General features: G+C 42.7%; 1 protein-coding gene across 1 annotated transcript; it reads right to left on the bottom strand.

The window, feature by feature from the left end:
- Positions 1 to 1,915: 1,915 nt before the first annotated feature.
- On the bottom strand, positions 1,916 to 14,441 carry TYSND1 (trypsin like peroxisomal matrix peptidase 1). Its single transcript, XM_060768830.2, has 5 exons — positions 14,278 to 14,441; positions 9,372 to 10,570; positions 6,785 to 6,915; positions 4,823 to 5,008; positions 1,916 to 3,052 (listed from the first exon to the last, which is right to left on the bottom strand). The coding sequence occupies exons 2-5, from the start codon at positions 10,538 to 10,540 to the stop codon at positions 2,835 to 2,837; spliced, it is 1,704 nt and encodes a 567-aa protein (XP_060624813.2). The 5' UTR covers positions 10,541 to 10,570; positions 14,278 to 14,441; the 3' UTR covers positions 1,916 to 2,834.
- Between the last annotated feature and the right edge of the window lie 1,099 nt (positions 14,442 to 15,540).

The raw sequence follows: 15,540 nt of genomic DNA, 5'->3' as shown, positions 1-15,540 counted from the left end.
ATTTTGTGCTTTTCAGCTGGCTATTAATGAATTGAAAATCACTGCATTTTATCAGTGAATTCCAACCTATATTTTAACTCTGTGTATCTTGTTATATGTATTTTAATAGTGCTGTATCTCTTACACCCCTTCTACACAGCTGTATAAAATCCACATTCTGCTTTCAACTGGATTATATGGCAGTGTAGACAAAGATAATCCAGTTCAAATCAGATGTGGATTTTCTGCTTTGGTAACCTGGGTTATCTGGGCCTTTGTTTTAACAATGTAGTACCATGCCTCAAGACGCAAGGAGAGGCTGAACATAAATGTATTATTATTATTATTATTATTATTATTATTATTATTATTTTACCGACACAAAGCCACAGTATGTCACAGCAAACGAGATCTATATCCTGGATTTCGTATCAAAAAATCACAAATCGAACACTTCCCAAGCGTTTAGGACTCTGTGATATATTTTCGAATGATGCACGCAAATCCAAGTAAGGTGGCCTTTTGCAGTTGACAGATCGTGATTTTGTCATTGTTTATTGTTTCCAAATGCCAGCTGAGATCTTTTGACACGGCATCCAATAATAATAATAATAATAATAATAATAATAATAATAATAATAATAACTTTATTTGTACCCCGCTACCATCTCCCCAAGGGACTCGGTGCGGTTTACATGTGGCCAAGCCCACAGCACATCAATAAACAAAGGCGATAATAAATAATCAATAGGTGGATGTGCCGATGACCATTAGGACCACCTGTACTGATTTATGCCAGAGCCTTTGCAGTTCGATTTTGAGGTCTTGATAATGGCTGAGTTTTTCCTCAATGCGGCTGTCACCTGGTATGGCAACATCAATAATCCAGACTTATTCTTTTCCACAATTGTGATGTCTGGTGTATTGTTGTTGTTGTTAGAAACACAACAAGATGAGTCCACAGCAGACAAGATCACTCTGCTGGCTATTGTATTGGATCACATGTCGGACACTCCCCAAGTGTCTAGGACTGTGTGATGTATCAGCAAATAATGCGTGCAGATTCCTGTAAGGTGGCCTTCTGCAGCTGGCAGATGGTAATTTTGTCAGCGCCGATTGTGTTTAAGTGCAGGCCAAGGTCTTTAGGCACTGCACCCAGTGTGCCAATAACCACTGGGACCATCTTTATTGGCTTGTGCCACAGTCTTTGCAGTTTGATCTTTAAATCCTTATATTGTGTCAGTTTTTCCAGTTGTTTCTCTTCAATCCTGCTGTCACCTGGGATTGCAACATCGACAATCCATACTTTTTTAACACGATTGTGAGGTCCGGAGTATTGTGCTGCAAAACGCTATCTGTCTGAATTCAGAAGTCCCTGAGGAGTTTGATGTGTTCATTCTCTGTAACTTTTTCCGGCTGTGATCCCACCAGTTCTTTGTTGCAGGCAGATAATATTTGTGGCACAAGTTCCAATGAATCATCTGAGCAACAGTGTTATTCCTCTTCTTGTTATTGTTATTATTATTAAAAACTTTTATATCCCGATCTTCTCAACCTCCATAGAAGGACTCAGACCTGCTTACAGCAAGGATTCAATGCTAATAGTACAATGCTAATTGTTTTGCATTGCACTATTTTTGCATATTATTATTATTATTATTATTATTATTATTATTATTATTATTATTATGTATTCTGTTAAATGTCCAACATCCCAAAATATGTTTCTTAATTCTGTACAAATTTGTTCCGAATCACTATGCAACTTCTGGTGGCAACGGGAGACAATGAATACCAATCACTAACACCTAATCCACATGTAAGCTTATTCTTTAATTATTGAGCACCCCAAGTAAAATTAAGGACATGGCGTTGCCTTCAGATCCTCATCTAAATTCCAACAGTGTAGGAAAGTGAGAGAGAGGCGAAGCGTAGATGTTGGGCAAGTGCAGTTTATGGGATGGAAAGCAAATTATAGAATAAAACTGGAGGTGTTCTACACACAAAAGTGGATTTTGAAGCAGGATGATTGCAGCTAGATGGGAACAACATATGGGGATAAGAGGCAGAATTGTTTAAGGCAGGAGTTGGGAATGTTGGGCCTTCAGATTACAAGACCCAGCCAGTTAGTCAAATAGCAAGGGATTGTGGGAACTCCAGTTTCAAACAACTGGCAACTTCTAAATTCCCTGATGTTCATTTTAAGGAAAGATAAAAAGTTCTCGGAAATGCCGTGTGTTAAAAACTGTACAGAAATTTTTGTTGCTTAGACTACAACTGCCATACTGAATGAAGGATTCTGGGACATATAGTTCAATTTTTTAAATTTTCCACACTCTGGAGTTCAATTGAGGAAAGTCTTGCTAGGATTTAAAAAAAAACCTAATTCAAAATTGAATGTGCATTTCATAACAAGATCAGGTGTCCTCAAACTTTTTAAACAGAGGGCCAGGTCACAATCCCTCAAAATGTTGGAGGGCCAGATTATAATTTGAAAAAAACATGAATGAATTCCTAGGCACACTGCACATATCTTATTTGTAGTGCAAAAAACACTTTAAAACAATACAATAATTAAAATGAAGAACAATTTTAACAAATATGAACTTATTAGTAGTTCAATGGGAAGTGTGGGCCTGCTTTTGGCTGATGAGATAGGATTGTTGTTGTTGTTGTTGTTGTTGTGTGCTTTCAAGTAATTTCAGATTTAGGTTGACCCTGAGCGAAGGCCGGGTAAATGACCTTGGAGGGCTGTATCCAGCCTTTGGGCCTTAGTTTGAGGACTCCTGGTCTAGGGAATAGGAGCTTCGGACTTTGAATCTTGTGCACACTTTCCCTCTTGCTTCTGAAGATCCTCATAGCTTGCTGAGAGACATCGCCTCTGGTTCTCTCTGGAGCCTCCAGACAACCTGGACCCTCTTGCCGACCCTATCTAGCTCTTGGAAGGCATGCAGGCGTCTCTCCTGGATGAATTCCCAAATGGCAGGCTGCAGAACAGTAATAGGAATGCTGAAGTTGAGGTGTGGGTATGTCACCCCAATGCTGTTATCCCTGGTGTTGCTGGCCACGATACCTGGAGTTGGAACGGGACAGATAAAGAGGGTGGAAGGAGGAGAAAAATACAGCATATAGTACCAGATTTAGTCAGTCCCCAAGTTACAAACATTCAGGAATTTAGAGAAATCTACCTCTCAGGAGGGAAATGCACTCCTGAAAAAGTTATCATGGGGGAAAGGTGTATGCACTGAAGGGTCATCATCAATCCTTGTTCCCACAACAAGTCAATTTTTTCAAAATCCAATTATCACAGGGATAGAAAGTGAGGCGAAATCTTCTCAACAGGGATACAGATAGCAAAACAAACACCATAGGGATGTCGACCCTTCCCTATGCTATCTAAAGCTTTTATAAATATAGTGTGTGTGTGTGTGCGTGCATATACATACATACACACACACACACACACACACACATATATGCCGTCCTCTGACAGCAATTCGTCCAGGGGTTTTTGAGTTCTGTGGATACCACACATGAACATTACATTTTTATTTATATATACTAGCTGTCCCCTGCCACGCGTTGCTGTGGCCCAGTCTGGTGATCTGGAAAATAAAGTAATGTGAAAGTGTTGGTTTCTAATATATGTAATTTATGTTTGTGGGTAAACAGTATTCTGGTTTGCCTACTCTGGAATATGCAACATATCATTGTCCTTCTTTAGGGCTCCCTTTCAAATCTATGATACTTTATCTCTCTGTGTGTGAATCATATATATCTATCTATATCTATGGCTGGATGGCTCTTTGTCAGGAGAGCTATGATTATGTTTTCCTGCCCTGGAGAAGGGAGTTGGACTAGATGGCCTTAAGTATTTTCTGTTGGTCATGGGGGTTCTGTGTGGGAAGTTTACCCCAATTCTGTTGTTGGTGGGGTTCAGAATGCGCTTTGATTGTAGGTGAACTATAAAGCCCAGCAACTACAACTCTCAAATGTCAAGATCTATTTTCCCCAAACTCCATTTGTGTGCATATTTGGGTATATGGAATATTCGTGACAAGTTTGGTCCAGATCCATCACTGTTGAGTCCAAAGTGCTGTCTGGATGTAGGTGAACTACAACTCCCAAACTCAAGGTCAATGCCCACCAAACCCTTCTAGTGTTTTCTGTTGATCATGGGAGTTTTCTGTGTCCCAAGATTGGTTCAATTCTATCATGGGTGGAGTTCAGAATGCTCTTTGATTGTGGGTGTACTATAAATCCCAGCAACTACAACTTCCAGATGACAAAACTATTTTTTTGAGTGAAGAACATACATTGGGTTGTTAGTTGTATTGTGTGCAAATTTGGTGTCAATTTGTCCAGTGGTTTTTCAGTTATGTTAATCCCACAAACGAACATTACATTTTTTATTTAGATGGATAGATAGATAGATAGATAAATAAATATAAGTTTAAGATATATATGTGTGATATGTGTGTGTATGTATGTGTGTGTGTGTGTGTGTGTATATGCGTGTGTGTGTGTGTAGCTGGAGCTGAACTTAAAAATGTACCTGTTTCGACTTACATACAAATTCAACGTAAGAAAAAACCTACAGAAATTCCTAGGGCAACTCTATAGCGTACTGGGACTGGAAGTCAGGTGATTCAATGGTGTTCTGAATATCTGTAGTTTCTTATTGTAATTACTTTCCACCCTAAATGCTGGAAATTTGATTTCTACCATAAAAGTAGTGGTTCGCATCGGATTATATCCCACTCTGGCACTGATTTTTATGATTTACCAATGACATCAGGAGATGGGAAGGGGAAATGCGAGAAAGAAAGGGTATGTTATATACCTAAGAGATTCCCGCTGCGCATAGAAAAAAGCGCTCCTCCGCTTGAGCCACCATGAACTGCACAAGTTGCCTGGAGCATCACAGGCTTCTCTTCCACAGTGATGACTGCAGACAGGATTCCTGATGTTATTGATGGGCTGCAGGTCTGGCCAAAGACCCCAAAGCCAACAACACTCACCTCTTCTCCTGAACGAAAGAAATTGGCATGATAGGAAATGGGGGAAAGAAACACATTTATATATCAATACCTATATATATATATATAGTAATACAAGTCAAAGTGTGCATGTATGTTTGCATGTATGGATGTATTTTCCAAGATGGCCCCAACTTTCAGAGACCACTGTCATTCCTGCTAACAACACATCTGGACCAAATTTGGCACATAGAGACCCCCCCCCCCCCCAATTACCCCTTTTAACTTCTGATGGGGTTTGCGATAAGGGGAAAGCACCCTGGATGATGGTTATTGCAATACTTTCACCCAGCCCATATCCAGATACTATTACAAACCCCATCATCCATGGATCTGGACCAAACTTGGCACACAGATACCCCATGACCCACTTTAGGTCCTGGTGGGTTTTGGGAGGATTGGACTCTGGACAATGGGAGTTGCAGTGAGGTTTGAGGGAGGATGGACAATGGAGTTTGCAGTACCACCATCCACATCCATCCATATGGACGAAACTTGGCACACAGAACCCCAATTACCCACTTTATGTCCTGATGAGATCTGGAGGAGGATGGACCCTAGATGATGGGATTTGCAGTACCTCCACCCACACTCAGAGATGGCTGCTAACACTTCAGCCACGGATCTGAACCAATTTCTAATGGGTCCATTTATAACATCCAAAAATAAACAATGCCTTTTTCAAGTAACCTGGGCATTGCCAGTTAACCAAGCTAGGACATACATACTGTATATACTCGAGTATAAGCCTAGTTTTTCAGTCCTTTTTTTAGGCTGAAAAAGTCTCCCCTGGCTTTTACTCGAGTCAAGATTATTTATTATTTTATTTTGTTGTTGTTATTATTATTACATTTATTATTTTATTATTGTTATTATTACATTTATTATTTTACTCTATTATTGTTATTGTTACATTTATTATTTTACTGTATTGTTATTATTACATTTATTATTTTACTCTATTATTACTGTTATTACATTCCATTATTTTACTCTATTATTATTATTATTATTATTATTATTATTATTATTATTTTACTCTATAATTATTGGAGGACATGTAAGCATATTTACATTGAAGAAGGTTAGAATAATGGTTTAATCAGAGTTGTACAGTCTTATCTTGAATTACAGTTTTATGTAAATATTCAAAAACATTTAACCTACTGATGCCTAAATTAATATAATTTTATTGGTATCTATTTTTATTTTGAAATTTACCAGTAGCTGCTGCATTTCCCACCCTCGGCTTATATTCGAGTCAATCAATTTTCCCAGGTTTTTTGTGGTAAAATTAGGTGCCAGATTATCAACCTTGAACTGGATTATATGGCAGTGTAGACTCATATAATCCAATTCAAAACAGATAATGTGGATTACCTGATTTAATAATCTGGATTATATTGTAATGTAAGAAGGGTCTAGAGGTAGGTTGAGATATAACTGTAATAAATAAATCCAGGTTCAGACCAAGGCCCTTTCTACATAGCTGTAAAAAATCCATATTATCTGCTTTGATAGCATGGATTATCTGGCAGTGTAGAAAGAACCCAAAACAAATTGCTCATAGTGTGACCAGGGTTTGGTGTATATTTTTTATAATAATGCATTTTACCTATGTATTTTATTATATATATTTTATTATATTATGTTCATACATTTTGATTCTGTTGTAGCCTGCCTTGAGCCATTAGGGGAGGCAGGTAACAAATAAAAATTATTATTATTATTATTATTATTATTATTATTATTATTATTATTATTACCTAGGCAAAACTCTGATGCAAGAACAGGAATTGCAAAATTGGTCAAACTTTCCTCCAACTCAACCAGAGCCACATCATACGGAGAAGAGTCCTTGGTTGCAAAGATCACCTTTCCTTTAGCAACAGAAGCCCTAAGAGCAAACATAGAAAGAAAATTAAAATATGTACGCAAACCTTAAAAACATTACAGGCCCCTATCTACACTACCATATAAAATCCAGATTATCTGCTTTGAATTGGATTATATGGCAGTGTAGACTCATATAATCCAGTTCAAAGCAAATAATTTGGATTATCTGCTATGATAATGTGGATTATATGGCAGTGTGGGAGGAGCCATGGTTTTAGATGAAAATTCCCAGAAACATAACTGCTATGGCCGCCAACTGGCAGATTCTGTGGCCCCTTCTACACTGCCATATAAAATCCAGATTATCTGCTTTGAACTGGATTATCTGGCAATGTAGACTCATGTTATCTAGTTCAAAATAGATAATTTGGATTATCTGATTTGATAATCTGGATTAAATAGCAGTGTAGAAGAGACCTGAGAGCTGAAATCAGGAAGTAACATTTCCAAATTCAGGCATTTGGGTACTTTCAATAAGGCAATAATGTCAACATTGAATAACTTTAAAAAACAGTCAAATGCATACTATTTTGGCATGGCACATTGTGCAAGGTTTATACACAAAGCCCCACTGAAATAAAACAATTGATTAAGGATTATGGAACTGAAGTCCATAATCTGAAGTTGTCGATCTCTTTTATGAATATATCAAGGCAGATTTGTTCATTCAGGGCCCTTCCACATAGCCATATTTATTTACAGTATTTATGTTCCGCGCTTCTCACCCCGCAAGGGACTCAGGGCGGATTACAATGTACACATATATGGCAAACATTCAATGTCAAAGACACACAACAGATATAGACAAACAGTCAGAGGCTATTTAACTTTTCTGGCCACCAGGAGAGCTGTCACTTTCATCGTCCATCTGCGACACTGATGAAGTACTTCCGCATTCCCCGCATGCTTTTTGCTGGAGTGCTTTGCTGGATTCTTTTTATGGCCTTGTAAATTAGTTAAATTAGCCTCCCCACACATAGGTGGTACCTAACTTTCCTACTTGACAGATGCAACTGTCTTTCAGGTTGCAAAGGTCGACAACAAGCTACACAATTGGTCGGAAGCTCACTCCGACCCGGGCTGGCTTTGAACTCATGACCTTTTGGGCAGAAGTGATCTGAATGCAGCTGACACTCAGACAGCTCCGCCACAGTCCCGGTGTAACCCAGAATATCAAGGCAGATAATCCACAATATCTGGTTTGAACTGGGATATCTGCCATATAATCCACTTCAATGTAGATTTTATACAGGCGTCGGCGGTATCTGGGAGGGCTTTCGCACAATTGAGACTCGTGTGCCAACTGCGACCGTACCTCGCAAAGGCTGATCTGGCCGGGGTGGTCCATGCCTTGGTCACCTCCAGATTGGACTACTGCAATGCGCTCTACGTGGGGCTACCCTTGAAAACGGCTCGGAAGTTCCAACTGGTCCAACGAGCAGCGGCCAAGATGCTAACTGGGGCCCCTTACAGAGAGAGGTCAACCCTCCTGTTCAAGGAGCTCCACTGGCTGCCGTTTATTTTCCGAGCCCAATTTAAGGTGCAGGTGCTTACCTACAAAGCCCTGAACGGTTTGGGACCATCCTACCTGCGTGACCGCATCGCCGTCTACGAACCCACGCGCTCACACCGGTCATCTGGAGAGGCCCTGCTCGTGATCCCGCCCGCGTCGCAAGCGTGTCTTGTGGGGAAACGAGACAGGGCCTTTTCTGTGGTAGCCCCCTGACTCTGGAACACCCTCCCCAAAGATCTTAGACAGGCCCCTACATTGGCTGTCTTCAGAAAGAACTTGAAGACATGGCTGTTCCGATGTGCCTTTCCAGAATAGGAAAACTCCAATACCAAGTCCCAGAAGCACTTTATTAAAACTAAGACTGCCGCACACTGCACACCGCACTTGCCCTATACGCCTTATATTCCACCTGTCACATCAGCACTTTTAATCCTGAACCCATTACTCTAGCCCGGCCCAGTTCTATTGTGTCTTAGTGTATTGTTTATTGCTTGTTGTTTATATTGCTTTAATTGTTTTTAATTTGCCTTTGGTTTGTATTGTTGTATTGTGTGTTGAGGCCTTGGCCTTTGTAAGCCGCATCGAGTCCTTCGGGAGATGCTAACGGGGTACAAATAAAGTTTAATAATAATAATAATAATAATAATAATACAGCTGTGTGGAAGGGGCCTCAGAAGCAGCACTGTTTACTATATACATGTATTTATTTACTATTAGTATATTATATTATTACTATATTTATGCTGCATTTTCCTCCCTTAAAAAAGACTCAAAGCTTCTAGGGCTACATTTATATACCTTTGTTATCCATGGATATTAACAGTATACAATCCTGAGGTCTAAGACGAATAAAGGTTCAGGATGATGGGAATTGGAGTCCAGCATTTAGAACACTATACTTGTTATCTAGCCTTGTTCCTCATGTTATGATAATTCAGACTTACTTGTCAAGATGGGGCTGTAATCTCACGCAAACATTGGAGGCGCCACTGACCACATGTCGGCAGGTCAACACAAGCCGAGGATTCACCATCACACCAGAACCCCAGGTTGGTCCACATTCAACCAGAACCACGGTGGCTAACATTTGCTGAACCAAACCATCTCTGGTTGCCGGACCATAACGAGCCTTAGTTACAAGTGCCATGGGGTGCAACCAGGTTTTGCAAAACCAAGGGGGCCCAGAAAGGATGTGCCCAATACTTTCCAGGATGCAGTCGACGGCACAAACCAGAGTCAGGCCAACCCACTCATTGGCTTTCCAGCAAAGTGGAGCAACAATGATTCCAACCAAGTGAAAACCATTCTTTGAGACTGCAAAAACCCCGCCGCCTTCCGTGCCAGGCAAGCAGCGTGCGTCTGTCAGGATGAGGGCATTGCCTTCTCCCGAGGTGTTGCTCACAATCCCTTTGCTGAAGGTGTTCATGAAAATGTCGGGGCAAAAGGCCCCAAAAGGGGAGCCACAAGCAATGAGTGGGTCCCCCTTCCTCAGCCACTTGGATGGCACACAGCTCACCCACCCGGCACTGGGGAAACCGCTGTCCAGGATCCTCAGCAAAGCAAACCAGTGCAGGAAACGCATCTCATCTGCGACAGAGTCAGATTCTTGTCCAACCTCATTCCCTCCAAAATGCCACTGGTCAGAAGCACTGAAGATTTTGGCAAAAGCCTCCTGGAACTGCAGGCAAGGAGCCATCAGAATGAGTTCGGCTTCTCTGTGTTTTTGGCTGTTGGGGATCTTTTGCTGGCTGGAAAGTGGATTGAACCGCAACACTGGGGTGTTATCCCCCAGATCCCTGCTTGGCAAACTTCTGCAAGGTGGTTGGCTGCTGCCTTCATCCATCACCAGCACCTGGATCTGGAGATCTGGGGAGAAACTCTCAGGCAGCAATACTTTGCATTTGGGTGAACTGTGGTGCTCCGTTTCCAGCAGGAAAGGTGAGAAAATGGAGCCGTGGCAGAGGATGATGCCTGAGTCGAGGGTCAAGAAGACGCCGCTGCCGCTCCAGGGTCCCTGGGGAGAGGTGCCCACAGCCACACTGCGGTCAGTGGGACGCGACACCGTGACCACACAGCCAGCCTTCCCGGCTGCCAAGTACAGGGCCTCAGCCATAAAGGAAAGGATCCGTCCGACTCAGTAGCCCTGGGGAGAGAAAGGATTCCATTCAATAGAGAGCTGGATATAATAATAACATTATAATACTAAAATTTTATTTCTTGTTTGCCTCTCCTCACAACTCGAGGTGGGTTACAAAACTGTAAAACACACATTCACCTAAAAATATTATTTAAAATAAACATATTAAAACATATTTTTATTAAAACATATTTATATATTATAAACATATTTATATATTATAATTATATATTTATATTACATGTAATATTACTATTACTAATATTTAATACTGATATTGTACTATGCTAATAATATAATATATAGTATTTATTTATTTATTTATTATTTATTTTATTTATTTATTAGTACACTTGTATACCGCTAATATCTCAGCCTAAATCGGCGACTCATTGCGGTTTACAACACTTAAAAGCAACAATATTCAGATTAAAAACATAAAACACATATACAATACACAGTATTGGGCCACCAATACAGACCAATGCATCTCTTAATTAAAATCATAGTCCAATTTCGTTGTCTGTGATTGCCAGTCCTTGATCATGAACTTCATCGCACCGGATTAGCCGAATGCTTGTTCAAACATCCATGTCTTCAGTTTTTTTCTAAATACCATCAGCAAGGAGGCTGATCTTATCTCTATAGGGAGGGCATTCCAAAGCCGCGGGGCCACCACAGAAAAGGCCCTGTCTCTCGTTCCTGCCAGCCGCACCTGTGAAGCAGGTGGGATGGAGAGCAGGGCCTCTCCCGAAGATCTTAGGGTCCTGGTGGGCTGATAGGCCGAGATACGTTCGGATAGATATGTTGGGCCAGAACCGTTTAGGGCTTTAAAGGCCAATGCCAGCACTTTGAATTGGGCCCGGTAGCTAATCGGCAGCCAGTGGAGCTGGTACAGCAGAGGAGTTGTATGCTCCCTGCGCCCTGCTCCTGTTAGTACCATGGCTGCCGCCCGTTGGACTAGTTGGAGCTTCCGAGCCGTCTTCAAAGGCAACCCCACGTAGAGAGCGTTGCAGTAGTCAAGGCGGGATGTAACCAGAGCGTGGACTACCGTGGCCAAGTCAGACTTCCCAAGGTATGTATATATATATCTTGTAAGCCGCTCTGAGTCCCCTTCGGGGTGAGAAGGATGACATATAAATGTCGTAAATAAATAAATAAATAAAGATACATATTAAAATACACAAAACAGAAATTAAACAAAAGGCGAAGGTTTAAAATTCATCATTAAAACTGTCTGTGTAGGCCTGCCAGAAGAGATAGGTTTTCACTTGTGTCTTGAATTCCAATAGCTGATCTAACTGTTGGAGCTCTTTTGGCAGGTCGTTCCAAAGTCTTGGGATAGCTGACGAAAAGGTCTTCTGAGTGACAGTCGTCAGTCAGGTTCTGGCAGGCTGGAGTAACCACCCACCCCCCAAGAGGACTTCAGTGTTCAGGGTGGATTGTACAAGAGAAGGTGATCCTGTAGGTAAGATGGACCCAAACCATATAGGGCTTTAAAAGTCAAAAACAACACCTTGTTCTTTGCCCGGAAACTAATTTGGCAGGATGTGGAGTGACTATAGGATAAGTGTGATATGCTCACTCCTAGATGTTCCTATAACCAATCTACCTGCCATATTTTGAACCCTCTGGAGTTTCCAAACTTGGTACAAAAGTAGCCCAATGTAGAGCACATTGTAGAAGTCCAACCTTTAGGTGACCAGTGTGTGCGTTACAATATTCAGGTCCTCCAGATCTTGAAAGGAGCGCAGCTAGCATATCAGCTGAAGCTGGTAGTAAGCACTCCTGACCGTTGCATCTACCTGGGCTGACATTTGGAGAGAGGATCCAGGATTTTGTCATTTGGGAGTTGTAGTTCCTAGGCTTTATAGTTAAGCTACAATCAAAGAGCATTCTGGGCTCCACCAATGTTGGAACTGAACCAAACAAGACACACAGAACTCCCATGACCAACATAAAATACTGGAAGGGTTTGGTGGGCATTGTCCTTGAGTTTTGGAGTTGTAGTTCACCTATATCCAGAGATCAATTTGGACTCAAACAATGATGGATCTGGACCAAACTCTACACAAATACTCAATATGCCCAAAATGTGAACACTGATGAAGTTTGGGAAAAATAGAATCTTGACATTTGGAAGTTGTAGTTGCTGGGATTTATAGTTCACCAACAATCAAAGAACATTCTGAACTCGACCAAAAATAGAATTGGGCCAGGACTAACTGAAAATACTGAAAATGCTAACTGAAAATACTGTGTTTTCTGATTTCTTTGGCGACCCCTCTGACACCCACTTCATGATCCCTCCAGGGGTCCCGACCAAAAGATTGAGAAACACTGTCCTAGAGTCTCAATCATTTATTTATTTATTTATTTATTTATTTACAGCACTTATATTCTGCCCTTCTCACCCGGGACTGAGGGCGGATTACAATGTACATATACATAGGAAACATTCAATGCCACAAACACACAACATATATAAACAGACACTCAGAGGATATTAACTTTCCAGCTTCTGGCCACCAGTGGAGCTGTCACTTCCTCATTCTTTGCATACTTCCTGGAGATTTTTTATGGCCTCGTAAATCAGTTAATTTAACCTCCCCACAAAGTGGTACCTAGTTTTCCTACTTGACAGATGCAACTGTCTTTCGGGTTGCAAAGGTCAACAACAAGCTACACAATTTTGGTCGGGAGCTCACTCTGACCCAAGCTGGCTTCGAACTCATGATCTTTCGATCAGTAGTGATCCTAATGCCAGCTGTGCCACAGTCCTGGTTTGTGACAGCCACAAAAACCAAGAGGTAACTGGAGGCCCCGTTGGCGCAGTGGGTTAAACCACTGAGTTGCTGAGCTTGTTGACCAAAAGCGCGCAGGTTCGAATACAGGGAGCGGTGTGAGCTCCAGCTGTCAGCCCCAGCTTCTGCTAACCTAGCAGTACGAAAACATGCAAATGTGAGTAGATCAATAGGTACCGCTCCAGCGGCGCTCCATGCAGTCGTGCAGGCCACATGACTTTGGAGGTGTCTATGGACAACGCCGGCTGTTCGGCTTAGAAATGAAGATGAGCACCAACCCCCAGAGTCAGACACGACCAGACTCCATATCATTGGAAAACCTTTTTGTTGTTCATTTGTTCAATTGTTTCCGACTTTTCGTGACTTCATGGACCAGTCTACACCAGAGCTCACTGTTGGCCGTCACCACCCCCAGCTCCCCTGTCGGCCATCACCACCCCCCAGGAGCTGGGGAAAACCTTTAGCTTTACCAATAGGGAACAGGATTCGGCAGTGAAATGGATCGAATTGGGAATAGAAAACTGAATCCAGTAGGAAACAGGATCCAACAGGAAACTATATCCAATCAGGAACTAGGTTTGATAAGCAACTGGAGCCAGTAGGGTACAAGATTCAGTAGGAGACTGCACTGATGGGGAAAGAGAGACCTTGGAAAACTACAACTCTCATGATTCATTAGAATGGAGCCATGGCAGTTCAAGTGGGGTCAAACTGCATGAATTCTGTCATAGAATCATAGAATCAAAGAGTTAGAGGAGACCTCATGGCCATCCAGTCCAACCCCCTGCCAAGAAGCAGGAATATTGCATTCAAATCACCCCTGACAGATGGCCATCCAGCCTCTGTTTAAAGCCTCTGTCGCTACACTCCTCCCTGCCTGGGATCTTTAGAGATCCGGAAGCCACTTACAAAGCGTGAAGAGGAGAGGCCCTTGCCCATCGCGATGGAGTGCACAGCCCGCCTCCTCCACTCAGGATCCAAGTCTCTCAAAGCCTCTCCCCTCAAAGGAGACCTTTGTTTTGAAATCCGGAATAGGACCCAGAATAGAACACACCGCGTCAGGTGGTCGTGAGGAGGCCGCCTCTCATTGGCTGCCCCGTGCCAGGGAAAAGGCTGCGATTGGTCGGAAGGGCTCGTGCTTCAGGCGCCGCCTCCGATTGGCTGCGATTCTTTCCTAGTCAACGCGAGCGGAGGTGGGAGGAGCTTAGAGAGGGCTACAACTCCTATGATCTCGCAGCCAAGTCACTTTTCCAAGCATTCCTTTGCCAAAGGTTGAGGCTTAGCAGGACTTTGCTCCCAGGAAATCGATGGATCAAAGTTTCCTCTTTTGTGAGCGTCAAGTCTCTCCTAATTGGTGCCTTTCAGACTTGGCCAGCATGGTCCACGCCTTGGTTACATCCAGATTGGACTACTGCAATGTGCTCTACTTGGGGCTGCCCTTGAAGACAGACCGAAAGCTCCAAATGGTACAACTTGGGAGTGATCCTGGATTCATCGCTGAGCCTGGAACCCCAGGTTTCAGGGGTGGCCAGGGGAGCTTTTGCACAGTTAAAGCTTGTAACTTGGGAAGTCTGATCTGGCCACGGTCGTCCACGCTCTGGTTGCATCCCAAATAGATTACTTCAATGTGCTCTACGTGGGGCTGCCCTTGAAGACGGCCCGGAAGCTCCAAGTGGTACAACTTGGGAGTGATCCTGGGTTCATCACTGAGCCTGGAACCCCAGATTTCAGGGGTGGCTAGGGGAGCTTTTGCACAGTTAAAATTCGTGCACCAGCTTCGCTCGTAACTTGGGAAGTCTTATCTGGCTACGGTCGTTCACGCTCTGGTTACATCCCGAATAGACTACTGCAACGCGCTCTACGTGGGGCTGCCCTTGAAGACGGCCCGGAAGCTCCAACTGGTACAACTTGGGAGTGATCCTGGATTTATCGCTGAGCCTGGAACCCCAGGTTTCAGCGGTGGCCAGGGGAGCCTTTGCACCGTTAAAACCCGTGCACCAGCTGCGCCCATAACTTGGGAAGTCTGATCTGGCCAAGGTCGTCCATGCTCTGGTTACATCCCAAATAGATTACTACAACATTCTCTATGTGGGGCTGCTGTTGAAGATGGCCCGGAAGCTCCAAGTGGTACAACTTGGGAGTGATCCTGGATTCATCGCTGAGCCTGGAACC

This window comes from Anolis sagrei, chromosome 3 (assembly GCF_037176765.1).
Source record: "Anolis sagrei isolate rAnoSag1 chromosome 3, rAnoSag1.mat, whole genome shotgun sequence".
In the NCBI taxonomy this organism is placed as follows: domain Eukaryota; kingdom Metazoa; phylum Chordata; class Lepidosauria; order Squamata; family Dactyloidae; genus Anolis; species Anolis sagrei.
Note: the sequence above shows the minus strand (reverse complement) of the source record. Positions and strands in the feature narration are given on the sequence as shown.

Excerpts from the sequence above, each read along its gene's own strand:
- TYSND1 (XM_060768830.2), bottom strand. The coding sequence starts at position 10,540 with ATGGCTGAGGCCCTGTACTTGGCAGCCGGGAAGGCTGGCTGTGTGGTC. Across the intron at positions 6,916-9,371 it reads TTACAGCCCCATCTTGACAA|GGCTTCTGTTGCTAAAGGAA; the intron begins GTAAGTCTGAAT and ends GTTTGCTCTTAG. Across the intron at positions 3,053-4,822 it reads GCGCAGCGGGAATCTCTTAG|GTATCGTGGCCAGCAACACC; the intron begins GTATATAACATA and ends TTCCAACTCCAG.